The 18,341-nt window shown below is 48.7% G+C and overlaps 1 protein-coding gene and 1 pseudogene across 7 annotated transcripts; both read left to right on the top strand.

The window, feature by feature from the left end:
- The first annotated feature begins 27 nt into the window (after positions 1–27).
- LOC103350039 (SLAM family member 9) lies at positions 28–18,341 on the top strand. Of its 7 annotated transcripts, none has more exons than XR_011390352.2 (7): positions 28–190; positions 6,136–6,528; positions 13,161–13,457; positions 15,328–15,486; positions 15,690–15,781; positions 16,064–17,696; positions 17,827–18,341. XR_011390352.2 is itself a non-coding variant. In XM_008264273.5 (6 exons), exons 1-6 carry the CDS (start codon positions 28–30, stop codon positions 16,154–16,156), a joined length of 1,197 nt encoding a protein of 398 aa, XP_008262495.5. In that variant the 3' UTR covers positions 16,157–18,341. The 7 variants fall into 7 exon arrangements, 4 of the variants coding, with proteins under 4 accessions (XP_008262495.5, XP_051714467.3, XP_089155907.1 ...); XR_016210531.1 differs by having other exon boundaries at positions 15,325–15,486; positions 16,064–17,646; XR_016210530.1 differs by having other exon boundaries at positions 15,325–15,486.
- On the top strand, positions 3,423–5,693 carry LOC149125483 (small ribosomal subunit protein uS9-like; annotated as a pseudogene).

The following is an 18,341-nucleotide window of genomic DNA, read 5'->3' as shown; positions in this document are numbered from 1 at the left end:
GCCCCGCCCCTGGGGTGTGGAGAGCAAATGAGCTCTGTGAGCGTAAACTTTTCCCCTGTTCTTGCCTCTTCCCTTTCCGATGCTTCCTCTGCAGCTGATCAGCCAGCAGGAGCTGCCATGGGGCCCTGCTTAGCAGCCCCCCACCTCTGCTGGGCCTCGGGGCTGCTGGCCTTCCTCAGCCCCCTCCTCAGTGAGTGCCTGGGCTCCCTGGGAGGGAGGGCGACTGGGTGGGGCTGGGGTAGGTGGGGCCCTGCAGTCCAGGGAGGGCTCTGGGATCTGCAGCCTGGGGAACAAGAGGTGAAAACTGCGCGATTGTAACTGACAGGGCAGCACGTTTGTTTAGGGCTGGGGAGGACAGAGAGAGAGAAGGAGAAGGCGTTTGGGGGTGAGGACGCTGGGGCTGCTGAAGGCCACTTCTTTCAGGGCCCTGGGGGCCCCTGTGCTGCATTCCCAGGACGCGTCTGCCTGGAGAGACAGATGGGGACAGCCTGGAAGGCTGCTCCTGCGGAAGTGAAGCTGTGGGGGGCACCCCTCTCGGAACTCAGGGCGTCCCCGCAGCCTCTGCAGCTGTCCTGGTTGTGAGCTGGAGGAAGCTCCTCCGGTGTGGAGCAGGAGTGGACAGGGCTTGGGATCAGCTCCAGGAGCTCCTCCCAGGCGGGTCCTGGAGGTCTCGGGCTCCCCTTAGACTTGCTCTGTGTGTTTTCACCTGAAGATGTCAAAAAGAAGTTCTCTTTGGGTCAAATGCATAGGATGGGGGTGCCCTTTCTCGTCCCCGTGTGCTGCTCCTCCACCCACCCTTAAATGCTCAGGCCCCGCAGCCATCAGATCAGAGCACGCTGTGTCACGCGTGCTCTCAAGTGAAACCCTGGGAACGGAGGACGGCTGGCCGCCCCAGGGAAGGCTGCGGAGAGTGCGTGCCATGGGCTGCTGTGGGGGCGGAAAAAACAGACCTCCCTGTGCTCCGGGTAGGGAAGTAGCCAGAGCCACTGAGACGCACTGGGCTTGGGGACCACCAATGTGCCATTGGCCACAGGTTTACTCTCGTCCTTGGAGGAGGAAAAGAGGAAACAAAAAGGGAATGGCAAGTTCAAGGTCCAAATTCTTATTTTTATTATGTTTAAAAAAGATTTATGTATTTATATGAAAGGCAGAGCTACAGAGAGAGAAGTGAGAGAGATCGATCTTCTATCTGCTGGTTCACTCCCCAAATGGCTCAACGACCAAGGGTGGGCCAGGATGAAGCCAGGAGCCAAGAGCTTCTTCAGGGTCTCTGACATGGGCATCGGGGCCCAAGCACCTGGGCCATCTTCTGCTGCTTTCCCAGGTGCATTAGCAGGGAGCTGGATTGGAAGCAGAGCAGCTGGGATGTGAGCTGTCACCCACATGGCATTCAGATGCTGCAGATGGCAACTTTATCCACTGCAGCACGCCAGCTCCCAAATTCGTATTTTAAAAAAAAAAGATTTATTTATTTATGTGAAGGTCAGTGTTACACAGAGAGAGGAGAGGCAGAGAGTGAGAGAGGTCTTCCATCTGCTGGCTCGCTCCCCAGTTGGCCGCAATGGCTGGAGCTGTACTGATTCGAAGCCAGGAGCCAGGAGCTTCTTCTGGGTCCCCCATGTGGGTTCAGGGGCCCAAGGACATGGGCCATCTTCCACTGCTTTCCCAGGCCATAGCAGAGAGCTGGACTAGAAGTGGAGCAGCCGGCACTTGAACCTGCGCCCATATGGGATGTCTGCACTGCAGGCGGCAGCTTTACCTCCTATGCCACAGTGCTGGCGCCATCCAAATTCTTATTTTTATGGTTGCAAATCATCCAGATGGCTGCAAGATTACCCGGGTTTGCAGCCATGCTCAGACAGGGGCTGTTTGTATCGGCTGTCTGTCGTGCCAGCCCTCGGGAGGAAGGCGCACCCACAGGAGGCTGTTCCTTTAGAAAAAGCTGCTAGGGAGCCGCACAGCTTCCTGCACATGTGTTTCCTCACAGACAGCTTATTACAAGCTCAGCAGTTCTACTGCCTCTACCAAGATGATGTAATTATGTGTAAGTCTATAGGGTCTACAACAGGGATCTCCTAGTTTGGTGTCAGTTTTTCAGTAAAGTTTTCATGATGGAGAAAACAACAATAGAAACAAAGGTGCCACACGTCGGAGAGGCTTAAATATAATTCCTTGAGGTGAGGTTCGTGGATTGTTGCCAACACGATCAGGAACCTGCGCCCCACAACCGTTACTTTACAAATGGAGAAGCAGCCACCAGATGTAAACATCCACCTGGCGCCGAAAGCACTGCAGACGTGGAAGGGAACAGGAGACTGCGCACGGGGACCTCAGGACCGTGTGGAATTGGGGCGGTGTGCAAAAAGGGGAACTGAGCGATGGCCTGTGGCAGCCAGGGCACGGATCACATTTATGACACACGTAACACTCCTCGATCTTGGTGCCTAGGAGGAGATTAAATACCTGCAGAGGAAGCAGACCCAGTGATGGCGAGTGTGGGAAAGCTTTCATTGCCATTGTTTTTGTTTTAATTCCAAACCAGCAATTGAGCTCGCAGAGACGTCTGTGGACTAATGGGGAGAGAGCACTTGGGCTGAAATGACAGGGAGGAGGGGAAGAAAGAGGACGGAGGGAAGAAAGGAGGCCTCGAATTTCTCATGCTAGGGCCAGGCTGTCTAGGATCGAGAAAGAACATCATTCTTTCAAGGTCTCAAGACGGTTGGCGTCCTATTAAGCCAGACCTGTGTGCTATTAATGAGACCTGCCCTGGAAATTGCTCTGCCTACTTACAGGAAGACTGAAGCTCACAGCTGGATGCGTAAACAATACAAACAGATCTCACCCAGAGTTTAAGTAAGTTCTTGACTGCACCTTGGGAGAAGAAAGCGCCCCTAAAAAGCCTGCAAAGCGCTCAGGAGAGACACCTGCTGAATGGACTGAGCTCTGCATCCTATCCGCCAGGTTGATTGGACCTGGGTGATATGTTGGTTTTAGCCATTGGGGGTAACCTGGTGCAATCCCTGGTTCTTTATCTATGTGGTCCTTATCTATTCCCAGAAATAGCTTTCTAAAATTATCAGTAGGCTAGTTTTCAGAGAAAATGTTTGTGGCCAATCATGTTTTTTTTTTTAAATATAGATTTATTTATTGTATTTGAAAAGCAGAGTTACAGAGAGAGAGAGAAAGAGAGAGAGAGAGAGAGAGAGAGAGAGAGATCTTCCATCTGTTGATTTCCTCTCCAAATGGCTGCAATGGCTGGACCTAGGCCTATCTGAAGCCAGGAGCCGGGAGCTTCTTCCAGGCCTTCCATGTGCTGCAGGGGTCCAGGCAATTGGGCCATCTGCCAGTGCTTTCCCAGGTGCATTAGCAGGAAGCTGGATTGGCGGTGGAACAACCAGGACTGGAACCAGCACGCATTCGGGATGTTAGCACTGCAGGTGACTTTTCCCTGTTGTGCTGTAGCAGCACTGCCCCCCCCCCCCCCCCCCAGCAAGTTCTAAAGAGAGGAATCTTCACCTTGTAACAAGAGAGTCCCTGCTTACCTACAGCCCACCTTTGTGGGTTGAGCCAATGTAAATTTGCTGTGTGTGATGATAAATAAAAAGTTACTGTCATGGAATAAATCAATTCAGACTGGATCTTGACCTCTTTTGAACTGTAACCAAGACTCATGACAAGTCGCTGGACCTAGGGGGCTCACACTCTGCCTGAATGTACCTTCTGTTGAGGTTTTAGCAGAGTTTGCCTACTGTACACTTGTGAACCATGGGTGCTCCAGGATGAGCGTCTTTCATGGACTGAGACCTCCTGCTGCTCCCTGCGTCTCCCTCTCTCCCTCCAGGCTCCTCACAGCTGTGCTCACGTCCAGTCTCTGGGCAGCTCCTCCCTGGCAGCCTGAGGTTGGCGCCTCCTGTGTGTCTCTGGCCCCCTCTCCAGGAAGTGGGGATTCTTCCCGGGCCAGCTCTTAACCCTACTGACTACCCAGAAGTGCCTGCTCTTGCCAAGCCTCGGAGGCCCTTGCTTGCACTTCCAGAAGAGGGAGGCTGGAGGATGCTCCTCCCGCAGGTGCTCCGGTGCCCATGGAGCAGGGAGGGGCTGAGCTCTGGAAGGGCAGCGAAAGGGCGGAGGAGCTGGGGCAGCATCCTGAGATCTGGAAACCAGGCACTGTGTCTGGCTCTGCCCCGTGGGACCCAGCACAAGTGCACTGCCCTGGGGGAGTCACTCATTTGTCACAGGAAGGCCCGGGCCCTGCACAGATCACCCCTTGCACCTCCCTTCGCCCCCAGGTAGCATTCTGGGGTTCAGTGCCTCCACCCAGATAGGACTTCCCTGTGGCTACTTCAAGGCCTCTGCTTTGTCTCTCCCATCGTTTCTTGTTCTGTTCCTGTGTCCTGGAAGGGCTGACAATGCTGAGCCTGTTTAGGGCTCCTTCAGAGAGGAGATCCCAGGCTGCCCAGTGGCCACTTCCTCAGTCATCTAAGCCAGGAGAGACTGCTCCTCTTCTGGCTCCTACACCTGCTCCTCTGTCCTTTGCCTCTGCCCCGAGAGTGGCCTCAGGGGCCCTTGTCCTCAGACTCCCCTGCTGAAGGATGTCATTGCCGTCCCCACAGTGTGCGAACTTGGTCTGCACACTGCCCTTGGTAAGGCAATCCACAGCCGTGCTACATAGAGGCAGCTAATAAAAGTCTCAGCCAACCCCATGCAGTTCCTGCCTGGTTAGAGGAAATACACGCTTCTTTCTCCACGCCCCCTCTCATGATGCAGGTGAGGAGAAGGACAAACACTATTTTGACCAGAATTATTTGTGAACGTCCCCCAGGAAGGTGCTTCGGGGACATCTGCAGTCCCGTCTCAGCAAGTCCTACTGCCCTCCTTCCCTTTTTGGAAAAACAAGCTGCTTCTCTGAGCTCTACATTCAGTAGAACACTTATGTTTAGTGGCCATGGTTGTCCCCGCTCTTGTGTATTTGGACAGCATGCTACATAGAATATCCAATGGTTCTTTACGAGCTGTTGGCCAGAGGCTGCCCTTGGTCCCTTGTCACATGGGCCTCTCCCCAGGTCAGCTCACCGCGTGGCAGGTGCTTTCTGCAGCAGGAGGAACAAAGAGAGTGCAAGGGAGACACAGGTCACAGACTTGCACACCTGTGTCCGTATGTGACATCCCATCACATCTGCTGTATTCTAGTCTCTCTCAGGGCAGACCACAAGCCAGGGAGGGGATTACACCTGAGTGAACATGATGACTGAGGGGTCTTTGGGGATACTTCAGTGGTGGCCTTCTGGAAGGATCTCTGACCTATACCCACAGCCATGCTGTCCAAGGTCTGCTGCAGTCTGTGCAGGCCTTTGGATGCAAGAAGACAGCCACAGCCATAACATATGCCACATAAGGCAACGGACTTATCAAGGTGAATGGGAGGCTCCTGGAGATGACTGAGCCATGTGTGCTGCTGTGCAAGCTACAGGGACCTTGTTCTGTTTCTGAGCAAGGAGCAGTTCACTGGCGTGGAATCCATGTCCAAGTGAAGGGTAGTTGGTCATGTGGCTCAAATTTAAGCTGCCATCAGCTGATCTCCAAAGCCCTGGCGGCCTGTTACTAGAAACACATGGATGAAGCTTCCAAGAAGGAGCTCCAAGTCATCCTCACCAAGTAGGACCCAGCCGTGCTGGGAGCTGACCCCTGCTGCGTGAGTACAAAAGCTTGGAGGCCTTGGACCCCAGACTTACTACCAGAAATCCTATTAGTAAGCCAATCACCAGGATCAGGGTTCAACTTTATAATGAAAAATGGTTGTGGGATTTTCAGATTAACAACAACAACAACAAAAAAACATGAGCAAACAAACAAGAAGTGGCCTTCTGCAGTTATGCGCTCAGTGGGCCAGAAAATCTGTATCTGTCATCTCATGTGGTTCACCGGCAAGGAGACTGAGGGCTGGCAGGTCACCTGTTCAGTGTTACACCCCATTAGAACCAGAACTTGATCCCAATTGCTTCCAATGCATTGCACTAGGTTGCTTTCCTAAATCAAGGGTTTCTACTGGATGGATTTGATTAATCAGAAAGAATTTCTGAGTTTCTCTCACTTGCTCTGCTGAGAAAATGCTCACATTTCCCCTTTGCAACCCTCTAGGCATCTGCAGCACCTTGGGCAAGGGCCCTGAAGCTCGTGGCTCCGGGGTTCTGGATTCTGGACTCCACTTTCCTGTGAAGAGGATGCGAGGGGGCTCCGTGTCGTTCCATGTGGTGCAGCAGCCAGGATGGGCTCCTGGAGAGAAGCTGGAGGAGATCTGGTGGAGCTTTGGCCCTGAGTCAGCGTACAGAGAAATCCTGCATGTCCACAGTGGGGCAGCCTCTCCAACCTGGGTCAGCCTCAAGGACAAGTTCAAACTGAGGCTCCACGTGCCCAACACGACGTCCCTTGTGATTGAGAATGTGACCTCACAGGACAGTGGGCAGTATCGGGCTCAGATCAGATTCACCGGAGGATTCTCATTCACCCAGGTTTTCCACCTCACTGTCTATGGTAAGTGACAGCCCCTGTCTGGAACCCCTGGCACAGTTCCTGCTGCTGTGCCCAGGAGCGTCTCCTAGGCCTGCTGTGCAGGGTCTCATCAGTCACTGTCTTGAGTGTGCATTGTCTCCTGTGAACATAGAGCATGCTCACCACCCACACGGGCAGGGGGAGAATCACCTGGGTACTGTAGGAGAGGAAGACAGAGTGTTTGAAAATTAGGGAGTTTTGAATAGCAGTGATTGTTCTTTATAGAACTATGGTTACTTCATTTGCACATTAGATTTTTTCCCCCCTGAAACCTTTTATTTAAGAAATACAGACATAATTACAACTTTAGGAACTTGGTGATTTTTCCCACCTTACCCAACTTCCCACCCCCACTTCCACCCCTCTTCCTCCTCCTTCTTCTAATCCCATTCTTATTTTTTACTAAGATCTATTTTCAATTAACTTTATACACATTTGATTAGCTCCATGTTAAGTAAAGAATTCAACAAATAGTGTGATATAAAAAATTGTTCCTCAACAGTGGAGACAAGGGCTGTTCAAAATTGTTGCTTCTCAAAGTGTCAATTTCGCTTCTGTAGATTGCCTTTTGGGTGCTCTATTAGTTATCACAGGTCAGGGAGAACATATATTTGTCCCTTTGGGACTGGCTTATTTCACTAAGTATGATGTTTTCCAGTTTCATCCATTTTGTTGCACATGACAAGATTTCATTTTTTTAAACCTCTGTGTAGTGCTCCATGGTGTACAGATCCCATAATTTCTTTATTCAGACTTCAGTTGATGGGCATTTGGGTTGATTCCATATCTTAGCTATTGTGAATTGAGCACGATAAACATGGGTGTACACATAATTCTTTCATATGCTGATTTAATTTCCCTTGGTAAATTCCTAGGAGTGGGATGGCTGGGTCATATGATAGGTCTAAATTCAGATTTCTGAACAATCTCTATACTGTCTTCCACAGTGGCTTTACCAGTTTACATTCCCACTAACAGTGGATTAGGCTATCTTTTTCTCTGCATCTTTACCAGCATTTGTTGTTTGTTGATTTCTGCATGAAAGCCATTCTAACTGGGGTGAGGTGAAACCTCATTGTGGTTTGGATTTTTATTTCCCTGAAGGCTAGTGATCCTGAACATTTTTTCATATGTCTGTTGGCCATTTGGATTGCCTCTTTTGAAAAATGCCTTTGCTGGGTTGTTTGTTTTCTTGTTGTTGAGTTTCTTGATCCCTTTATAGATTCTGGTTATTAATTCCTTATCAGTTGCATAGTGTGCAAATAATTTCTCCTATTCTGCCAGTTGCCTCTTCACCTTGCTGATTGTTTCTTTTGCAGTACAGAAGCTTCTCACTTTGATGTAATCTCATTTGTCAATTTTGGCTTTGATTGCCTGTGCCTCTGGGGTCTTTTCCAAGAACTCTTGCCTATGCCAGTATCTTTTTTTTTAATTTTAATTTTTAAATGTTTTTAAAATGAAAAATCATCTAGGGAGACCAGTAGTGGTAGTATTTAATTTTTTTAAAAAAATATTTGTTTATTTGAAAGACAGAGTTAGAGAGAGAGTGAGTGTTCCATCCATTGGATCACTCCCTAAATGGCCACAATGACCAGAGCTGGGCTGATCCAAAGACAGGAACCAGGAGCTTCTTCCAGGTATCCCATGTGGGTGCAGAGGCCATCTTGGGCCATCTTCTACTGCTTTCCCAGGCCATAGCAGAGAGCTGGATTAGAAGAGGAGCAGCCAGGACTCAAACCAGTGCCCATATGGGATGCCAGCACTCTAGGCAGCAGCTCTACCCACTATGCCACAGCACCAGCCCCCCCTATGCCAATGTCTTGCAGGGTTTCTCCAATGTTCTCTAATAATTTGATGATAATAGGTCATAGGTTGAGGTCTTTAATCCATGGTGAATGTATTTTGTTTAAGGTGTGAGGTAAGGGTCTTGTTTCATACTTCTGTATGTGGAGATCCAGGTTTCCCAGCATCATTTGTTGAAGAGATTGTCCTTGCCCCAGGGATTGATTTTAGCTCCTTTGTCAAAGATAAGTTGGTTGTAGATATGTGGATTTATTTCTGGAGTTTCTATTCTGTTCCATTGGCCTATACATCTGTTTTTGTACCAGTACCAGGCTGTTTTGATTATGATTGCCCTATAGTGTGCCTTGAAGTTGAGTATTGTGATGCCTCTGACTTTGTTTTTGTTGCATAAGATTTCTTTAGCTAGTCAGGGTCTCCTGTGTTTTCATATGAATTTCAGCATCAGTTTTTCTATATCTGAGAAGAATATCCTTGGTATTTGGATTGGTATCACATTGCAACTGTAAACTGCTTTCATTAGCATGGACATTTTGATGATACTGATTCTTCCAAACCATGCATATGGAAGATTTTTCCATTTTTTTGTGCCTTTTTCCATTTCTTTCTTTAATGTTTTTTAATTTTCATTTTAGAGATCTTTGACACCCTTGGTTAAATTTATTCCAAGGTATTTGATTTTTTTTGTAGTCTTTGTGAATGGATTGTTCTTAGAAGTTCTTTCTCACCTGTGGCATTGTCTGTGTATGCAAAAGCTGTTGATCTTTGTGTGTTGATTTTGTATCTTGCCACTTTACCAAACTCTTCTATGAGTTCCAGTAGCCTCTTAGTGAAGTTTTTTTGGAACCTGTATATATAGAATCATGTCATCTGAAAACAGGGTTAGTTTGACTTCCTCCTTCTCAATTTGTATTCCTTTGATTACTTTTTCTTGCCTAATGGCTTCTGCTAAGACTTCCAGGATTCTATTGAATAGCAATGGTGAGAGTGGGCACCCTTGTTTTGTTCTGGATCTCAGTGGGAATGCTTCCAACTTTTCTTCATTCAATACGATGCTGGCCTTGGGTTTGTCATAAATTGCCTTGATTGTGTTGAGGAATGTTCCTTCTATACCCAATTTGCTTAGAGTTTTCATCATGAAAAGGTGTTGTATTTTCTCAAATGCTTTCTCTGCATCTACTGAGATAATGTTTTTTGTTCTTCAATTTGTTATGTGATGTATCACATTGATTGATTTGTTAATATTGAACCATCCCTACATACCAGGAATAAATCCCACTTGGTCAAGGTGAATGATCTTTCTGATGTGTCTTGGATTTGATTGGCTAGTATTTTTTTTGAGGATTTTTTTTTTTTTTTGTCTATGATCATCAGGGAACTATATCTGTAATTCTCTTTCTCTGTTGTATCTTTTTCAAGTTTAGGAATTAAGGCGATGATTTCTTCATAGAAAGAGTTTGTGAGGATTCCTTCCCTTTCAATTTTTTTTTAAAGATTTATTTATTTAATTGAAAGAGTTACAGAGAGAGAGAGAGAGAGGGAGAAATTCTTCCATCCGCTGGTTCGCTCTCCAATTGGCTGCAATGTCTGGAGCTGTGCTGATTTGAAGCCAGGAGCCAGGAATTACTTCCAGGTCTCCCACGCAGGTGCAGGGGCCCAAGGACTTGGGGTATCTTCCACTGCTTTCCCAGGACATACAGAGAGCTAGATAAGAAATGGAGCAGCTGGGACTCAAACTGGCACCCATATGGGATGCCGGCACTGCAGGCAGCAGCTTTACCTGCAGCACCACAGCGCCCCGGCCCCTCAACTGTTTTCAATAGTTTGAGAAGAATTGGAGTTAGTTCTTTAAATATCTGGTAGAATTCAGTGGTGAAGCCATCAGTCCTGGGCTTGTCTTTATTGGGAGGGTCTTTATTGCTGATTCAATTTCTTTCTCGGTTATTGGTCTATTTAGGTTTTCTATTTCTTCATGGCTCAATTTAGGTAGGTTGTATGTGTCCAGGAGTCTATCCATTTCTTCTAAGTTTCCCAGTTTGTTGGCATATAGCTCTTTGTAGTAATTTCTGATGATTCTTTTTATTTCTGTGGTGTCTGTTGTTAAATTTCCTTTTTCATCTCTAATTTTATTGATTTAGGTCTTCTCCCTCCTTTTTTTGGTTAATTGGGCCAATGGTGTATCAATTTTGTTTATTTTTTAAACAACCAGTTCTTTGTTTTGCTGATTTTTTTTATTGTTCTTTTTGTTTCAATTTTGCTTATCTCTTCTCTAATATAATTATTTATTTTCTCCTAGTAGTTTTGGGTTTGGTTTGCTGTTGTTTTTCTAGGTCCTTGAGATACACTGAAAGTTCATTTAGTTGGTGCCTTTACAGTTTCTTGACATAGGCACCAATTGCTATAAACTTTCCTCTTAACACTGCTTTTGCTGTATTCCATAAGTTTTGCTATGTTGTGTTGTCATCTTCATTTGTTTCTAGAATTTTTTTGATTTCTCTTTTGGTTTCTTCAATAACCCACTGTTCATTCAGGGGCATGTTGTTCAGTTTCCATGAGTTTACATATGTTCTAGAGATTCTTGAGTTGTTGATTTCCAGCTTCATTGCAGTGTGGTCCAAGAATACACATGGTATGATTTTGATTTTTTTGAATTTGCTGAGACTTGCTTTATGGTCTAGCATGTAGTCTATCCTAGAGAAAGTTCCATGCACTGGTGAGAAGAATGTGTATTTTGCAAATGTAGGAAGGAAAGTTCTGTAGAACAATTTCGTCTATGGTGTCGATTAACTCTGTTGTTTCTGTGCTGGTTTTCTGTCTGGTTTACCTGTCCATTTCTGAAAGTGGGGTATAGAAGTCCCCCATTACTATGTATTGGATTCTATGTCTCCCTTCAGATTCATTAACGTTTTTTTTTAAAAAGCCAGATGCTGTGTAATTAAGTGCATATACGTTTATAATAGTCACATCTTCCTGTTTAATTGATCCGTTAATCATTACATAGTGCCCCCCCCCCTTTTGACAGGCAGAGTGGACAGTGAGAGAGACAGAGAGAAAGGTCTTCCTTTTCCGTTGGTTCACCCCCTAATGGCCACTGCGGCCAGCGCTGCGCCAATCCAAAGCCAGGAGCCAGGTGCTTCTCCTGGTCTACCATGCGGGTGCAGAGCCCAAGCACTTGGGCCATCCTGCACTGCCTTCCTGGGCCACAGCAGAGAGCTGGACAGGAAGAGGAGCAACCGGGACAGAATCCGGCTCCCCGACCGGGACTAGAACCTGGTGTGCCAGCGCCGCAGGCAGAGGATTAGCCTATTGAGCCGTGGTGCCGCCCCCCCCCCCCTTTTTTTTAACAGGTTTTGTGTTAAAGTATAGTTTTTTTCTTTTTTTTTGAAGATTTACTCATTTACATGAAAGGCAGAGTTACAGAGGGACAGAAGCAGAGAGAGAGAGAGAGAGAGAGAGAGAGAAATAGAGAGAGAGAGAAAGAGAGAGAGAGAGAGAGAGAATCTTCCATCTGTTAGTTCACTCCCCAAATGGCTACAACGTCTGGAGCTGGGCTGATCTGAAACCAGGAGCCTGGAGCTTCTTCCAGGTCTCCCTCCCTGGTACAGGGTCCTAAACACTTGGGCCATCTTCTACGGCTCCCAGGCCACAGCAGAGTGCAGGATCAGAAGTGGAGCAGCTGGGACTCGAACCGGCGCCCATATGCGATGCTGGCACTGCAGGCAGTGGCTTTATCTGCTATGCCACAGTGCTGGCCCCTGCACATTAGTTTTTTAGTGTTTTAAAAATTACTCCACAGTAGTGGCTTACAACAGCACAGATGCATTGTGTTTATGTGATGTAGGTCAGAAATCTGACACAGTCTCACTGTGCTGGCAGGGCTGTGTTTGTCTTGGAGACTGGAGGAGGAATCCTTTGTCCTGCATTTCTCCCTCTCCTGTCAGTTGCTGGCATTGCTTGGGGCATAGCTTCCTTTCCCCAGACCAGCAAGGGTCGGTCAGGTCTCACCTTGTATCACTGACTTGCTCGATTTCCAACTTCAACTTCTGAGAACCCTTGGGATTAGGCTTGATCCCCACGAATAGTACAATAATCTCCATATGGGAATGTCAGCTGATTAGCAGCCTTAATTGTATTCACCACCTTAATTCCACTTTGCCATGTAACCTGTCACTGATGGGGTCTGATGATCATGTGGATGGCATTTGGGTCACTGTGCTATTACCACATGTGGAATCCTCACGTTTCTAAGACCTTCCTCCCTGCCTCCTCCCCTCCACACCGGCTCTGCCTCACTCACACCAAACTCCACACTCAGCTCTCAAAGTCTAGACTGGTGGTGGATAAAGTTCACACTGGAAGGTTTCCTAGGAAACCCATCTGCCCACACTTTCCATCCCTCAAGTTCTCTCTGCATAAGGAAACTTCCTGCCATGGGCACAGTGGCTTTTGCAACTTTGGGTCCCGTGTGATTTCTAAGACTGCCTTGTGACTCTGCCTCCTCTCTTCCTGTCTGCACCCCAAGTTCAGTTTCATGTTCTGACCACACTCGGAGCTGTCCTCTGTGGTCACTACCACTGTGTCTCCTGCAGACGTGGGGAACGTGGGCCTTTCTCTGGGTGTGAACTCAGTGGCTACTGTTCCTACTGTCATTTGCTCAACGTTTAGCTTCTGGGAAATTGTGTTTTGTCTGTAACGTGCTCCCGCCTTCCTTGTAGGGCAATGTCTGGCCTTCAGTGAGGTCATGGTGACAACGTGTGACCTGTGGTGTGCTCCAGACACGTGAGACCCCATGCTTTTGTCTCCTCCTGCCCCAGAGCCAGTGCCTGCTCCTCAAATCCTGGCTGAGTCACCGTCCATCACATCTGGCTGGTGCAACGTCACCCTGCAATGCAGGGCCACAGGGGCCACAGAGCAGCTGAACGTGACCTGGGAGAGCACAGGCCCCCCCAGCGAGCTGAAGCAGGGAGGGGCACCAGGACCAGCCCCCAACTCCTGGACTCTGGCTGTGAGTCTACCTCGGAGTCAGCCCAACGCCAGCCTCACCTGTGTGGTCAGCAACCAGGGGGACCAGAAGAGTGCCACCTTGGACCTGGGTGATGTCTGTGTCCCAGGTGAGTGTGCCTGAGACAGCACTGGGTCTGCGGGTTTCACGCTTTTCTCCCTGCCACGTTTAGTGCCACCCTCTCTACCTGGACCCCCCTACAGAGGTCTGGGAGTCCCAGCCCACTCCTGCTTCTGAACATTCCCCCCACGCAGGGAGGCCTGCCAGGACCCCCCACCCCACCCGTCTTCATGTGGGTCCACATTGTCTTTGGAGAAGGAAATCAGACTGTGTCACTCATCCGTGTGCTCTCTGGGACTGACCTCCAGTGACTCCCTGAAGGGTTCAGTCTCAGATGTTCCTCTGCCCATGCTGTTGGCTTCATTTGCACACCTCACACTGAACTTATTGCTGTAGTTTCCTGACAGTGACCCTTATGATGAATTTTTGTGGCTTGCACAAAAATTGTAAAGATTTATTTATTTATTTGTAAGACAGTGTTGGGTGGGGGGAGAGATCTTCCATCCACTGGTTCACTCCCCAAATGGCCACATTGGTAGGTTCTGGGCCAGACCAAAATCAGGAGCCAGGAGCATCTATGGGTCTCCATGTAGGTGGAGGGGCCCAGGCCCTCGGGCCGTCATCCACTGCTTTTTCTGAGTATTAGCATGGAGCAGGATCAAAAGTGGATAAGATGGGACTGGAACTGGCACATATATGGGATGCTGGTTCTGCAGGTGGCAGCTTTACCCACAATGCCATGGTGCCAGCCTCTAGGCTTCATTTATTTTCAGGAGCTGTCTGTGACCAACCCCCATGAAGTAGTGATAATCCACTTATGTATTTGATTCTTCCATAGACTATTGCACTTTAAGGGATGGAGGTCACGTCTTTATCTGAACTCCTTTCCAAGGTCAAAGTTTGCTCATCAAATGTGTTTCATTGAATGAATGAATGACCTTGTACCCCAAGTGAATCTCATTCTCTCAACCCTTCCTCCCGGAGCTGCAGGAGGGATTTGATAAATCAGGGCCACTATTACAGTCTCTCCACTTTGTCCTGTGGTATCAGCTAAAGAGAAACACTTAGCATAACCACAAAATCCTCTAGACTTAAACTCCAACCACCTCCTTCTGACCCACTTCTCCCTGGTCTCTTCCCCTGCCTGTCCTTCTCCTGGCAACTCCCAGCTCTGGCATTTTGCCACTGCTACTTCCCAAAAGTGATGGTTCTTGTGATCAGACTGCCACAGACTGAATATTTGGGAAACTCCCGCTCCTTTTCATGACTCGGTTTATCCAGCACCTCCTCTGGGGAGGCCTCCTTGGAGCACTAGCAGAAAGTGTAAAGGCTGTTGCAGGGGTGGGCATTTGGCCTAGGGGGTGAGAGCATGGTTATGATGTCTTTTTTCATTGTAGAAATACCTGGGTTCAGTTCCTAGCTTTGGTTCCTGATTCTAGCTTCCACCACCAAAGACCCTGGGAGGCAATAGATGGTGGCTCAAGTAATTGGGTGCCTGCCAACCACACTGAAGAACTGGACTGATTTCCTAGCTCCATGCTTTAGTGGGAACCATGGGTGTCTGAGAAGTAAACCAATACATGGGTGCTGTCACTGTCTCTCAAGAACAAACAAATAAAACATGAAAACTCACCTTTGCTGCGGCCACAATCTGTCAGGAAGCTATTGTTATTTTTTCACATTCCCTCCCTGGCAATGAACTTCTCTCAGGGTGGAACTGGCTTTGTGCATCTCAGCTTCCCTGGCACCAGCAGGAGCCTGGTCATGGTGAGCAGCTCTTCTGTGCTCCTCCCACTTCAGCTCTTGAGCCAGGCCCCTTCCGTCTCCTGCACCTGCTTTCTCTCTGTCTCCCCTTGGCAGTAGTTGCCCCAATTTCTCTCCTGCCTCATCCCTGCTTTACTCTCTCTGTGTGCAAGCAGCAGACTCCCGGGGACAGCCCACTGCTGGCGTCGTGGGAGGCGTCCTGGGGGCTCTTCTGCTGTTCATCCTGGGAGCTGGGCTATACCTCTGGAGGACACGTGGGAAGAAGAAGAGGAAGAAGAGGAAGAGGCAGAAGGAGGAAGAGGAGACTGACAGAGGCAGGTTGCCCTTCTGCTTTCAGGCCAAGATACTTCCCTTCCCCAGCTAGAGGACCCCATACAGTTTTGGGGTATCCAGGTGCTGCCAGGAAGTGGGCCCTACAGAGGAGATGGTGGGGTGACCATGAACTTGGGGTCTATGGCACGAGGAGGGTTGCAGTCTTCCAGGCACAAATCTGACCTTCAGTGTGTGTATGACGCAGGTGCAGCCCTGCAGCGAGACCACAGGGGTGATGATGGTGGCATGCACTATGCACAGCTGATGAAGGAGGAGACTCAGGATGGCCAGGAGAAGGTGAGAGCTGGCAGGCGTGGCCAGCCTGGACACCTGCATGTCTCTGACTGCCTGGCCTTGGCTTCCCAAACCCAGGGATCAGCTAGTGGTCTCCACTGTTCTTTCAGTCTTTTATTATATCAATAGTTTTAAAAAAAGCAAATGTGCAGTTGACCAGTATGGTGTTGGGTGCTTTGGGGAAATCCACAAACCATGCATGTCCATAGGTATTGACTCTGTGCAGGTCCCCTGGGCCTCTCTATCCCTCAGCTGCTCCACTTACCCTCTGTCCTTCATCCGCAGGCTGGCGGTAGGCAACATCTGGGAGAACAGGAGTCTATCACAACCGTCTACAGTCAGATCCATAGCCCAGGCCAGGGGATGAAGGTCATCTAAGAGGAGAAGGCAGAACTGGCACTCCTGGGCACCTGCACTCCGAGCCTGATGCCTGTGGATCCCTTCCTTTGGTAGCAGTTGTCCAGCAGCAGCCGCCCTCTTCTGCCTTAGCCTGACCTGGTGGCCACCACTCTCTGGGAACACGAGGCCTGTCACTTCCTCTGCTACATTCCATGGCCGCCCTCCCACTCAGGATCCTTATCTTCCTCTGGCATTGCCATGACCCATGATCCTTTCCTCCAGATGCCTGCCATAGAGGACCTTCCTGGCTATGGGCATCGCTAATCCTCTCTGCCTCTGCTGTGTCACTGGTGTCTTTGTGACAACATGAGCTCTGGCATGAGGACATTGGCGACATGTTAGTGCCCTGGAGGAGCCAGGTCTGGATCCTGGGTTAGTAGGTGATGGAGGCAGTGTGGGTGGTAGGACCCTACAAAGGACTGGCCTGAAGCTTCCTTTGAAGACCTTGCGTTGGGCTCCCTTGGAGGGTTGGGCAATGTGTGTGTGTGTATGTGTTGCTGGCTTTGTCTACTGCACATTGTATACCTAGGCTTGAGTCCTTTTTCTTTGCCATGTGTGCTAATGTGACTCTGCCGCAGCCCCAGTTCGGGGCCCACACCCACCTTCCCATGGAGTGGGAAGAGGAATTGGTGTTATCCCTGGCCCTTCCCAAAGAGTGATCCCGAGAAGCGGAGTCCGGAGTTACCTTTAGGAAAACAGCCTCAGCTCACCCTGACCTATGATGGGTGCATGGTGATGGGAATGGTGGGCTGTGTTACCCAGGGCCCCTTGGTAGGGCTGCTGTGAGCTTGTTGGATGATGCTGGGGGAAGCTGTGACCCAGCCAGCTCAGCCTCATCTCATGACCCTCAAGCCCTACAGCCTTTTTGACCCAAAATCAAGGTTGACCTCGTTGCTCACTTGCATACTTCTGTCTAGAATTATGATTCCAGCTCATACTCACACCTGTCTGCTGAAATCCCAGCATCCTGTCCAAATCTCTTTTCCACGCTACCTGTTCCAAGAAGCCTCTCAGGAATCCAATGGTTTCTTAAAGGGGTTTCCCACGTCGACCTCCCTGAACACATTGGACCACACTAGGGCCCCTGTGGTCGTCTGTCTTGTGTTGGTTATGAGTCATCCTTCTGGACCAATCTGCAGCTCCAACAGGCATGTATTCCCCTTGTGGGAAGTCAAGATCAAGGAGGCAAGCACCCCTCAGTGTGGAGGACCTGGGCTGCCCTACCATGCATCCCAAGGGGCTCTGCAGATGGAAAGCCAGAGCACGGAGGTGGATCGTCTCTGGTGCTGGCTCTCCTTACATGCAGGTGTGAACCAGATGCTCTCCCATGATCCTTCCTGGCCTGGAGGTCTGAACTGGGGACTCTCCACTCAAGCCTCACATTGCCTTTGGACCTTAGATGGTCAGCAACAACAGTAACAACAACAAAACACGGATGTTGTATCATCTCATGGCTGAACACACAGGTGGTGGGTACTCTGAAGTTTCTGGTCTGCACCCATCTTCTGGACTCCACATTGTAAGTATTCAACTTTTGGAGCTAGCACTGTGGTATAGCAGGTAAAGCGGCCGCTTGCAGTGCTGTTATCTTATACGGGAGCTGGTTCGAGTCCCGGCTGCTCCACTTCTGATTCAGCTCTCTGCTTAAGGCCTAGGAAAGCAGTGGAAGATGGTCCAAGCCCTTGGACTCCTGTACCCACGTGGGAGACCCAGAAGAAGCTCCTGGCTCCTGGCTTCCGATAGCGCAGCTCCGGATGTTGCTAACATCTGGGGAGTGAACCAGCAGATGGAAGACTTCTCTCTCTCTCTTTTACCTCTGCCTCTCTGTAACTCTGCCTTTCAAATAGATAAAAATTAAAAAAATCCAATTATTTACTTGAAATATCCACTTGGATGTATACAGGCGCCTACAAATCACATTGAATCTGTTAAAAACTAATCAAAAATTAAAATTTAAAAATTTACAAAACCTACGTGGATGTGTGGAAGAACAGAGTATCAAACTCTATGTGAGGGTATTTTACATATATTTTATTATATAAATATTATACATATTTTCCTATGTATACATTTACTTATAGTAAAGTTTTGTTGGTTAAGCACAGAAAGAGATTGAAAATAATGGCTCACAATAAAACAGAAAAATTATTGCAATACACATACA

The sequence above is a fragment of the Oryctolagus cuniculus genome, chromosome 7 (genome assembly GCF_051225735.1).
Source record: "Oryctolagus cuniculus isolate XC-2025 breed Fujian yellow rabbit chromosome 7, ASM5122573v1, whole genome shotgun sequence".
In the NCBI taxonomy this organism is placed as follows: Eukaryota; Metazoa; Chordata; class Mammalia; order Lagomorpha; family Leporidae; genus Oryctolagus; species Oryctolagus cuniculus.
The sequence above is the reverse complement of the archived record's forward strand: the minus strand, read 5'-3'. Positions and strand labels throughout refer to the sequence as shown.

Excerpts from the sequence above, each read along its gene's own strand:
- LOC103350039 (XM_051858507.3), top strand. The coding sequence starts at position 28 with ATGAGCTCTGTGAGCGTAAACTTTTCCCCTGTTCTTGCCTCTTCCCTT. Across the intron at positions 6,529-13,160 it reads TTTCCACCTCACTGTCTATG|AGCCAGTGCCTGCTCCTCAA; the intron begins GTAAGTGACAGC and ends CTCCTGCCCCAG. Across the intron at positions 15,782-16,063 it reads CTCAGGATGGCCAGGAGAAG|GCTGGCGGTAGGCAACATCT; the intron begins GTGAGAGCTGGC and ends CTTCATCCGCAG.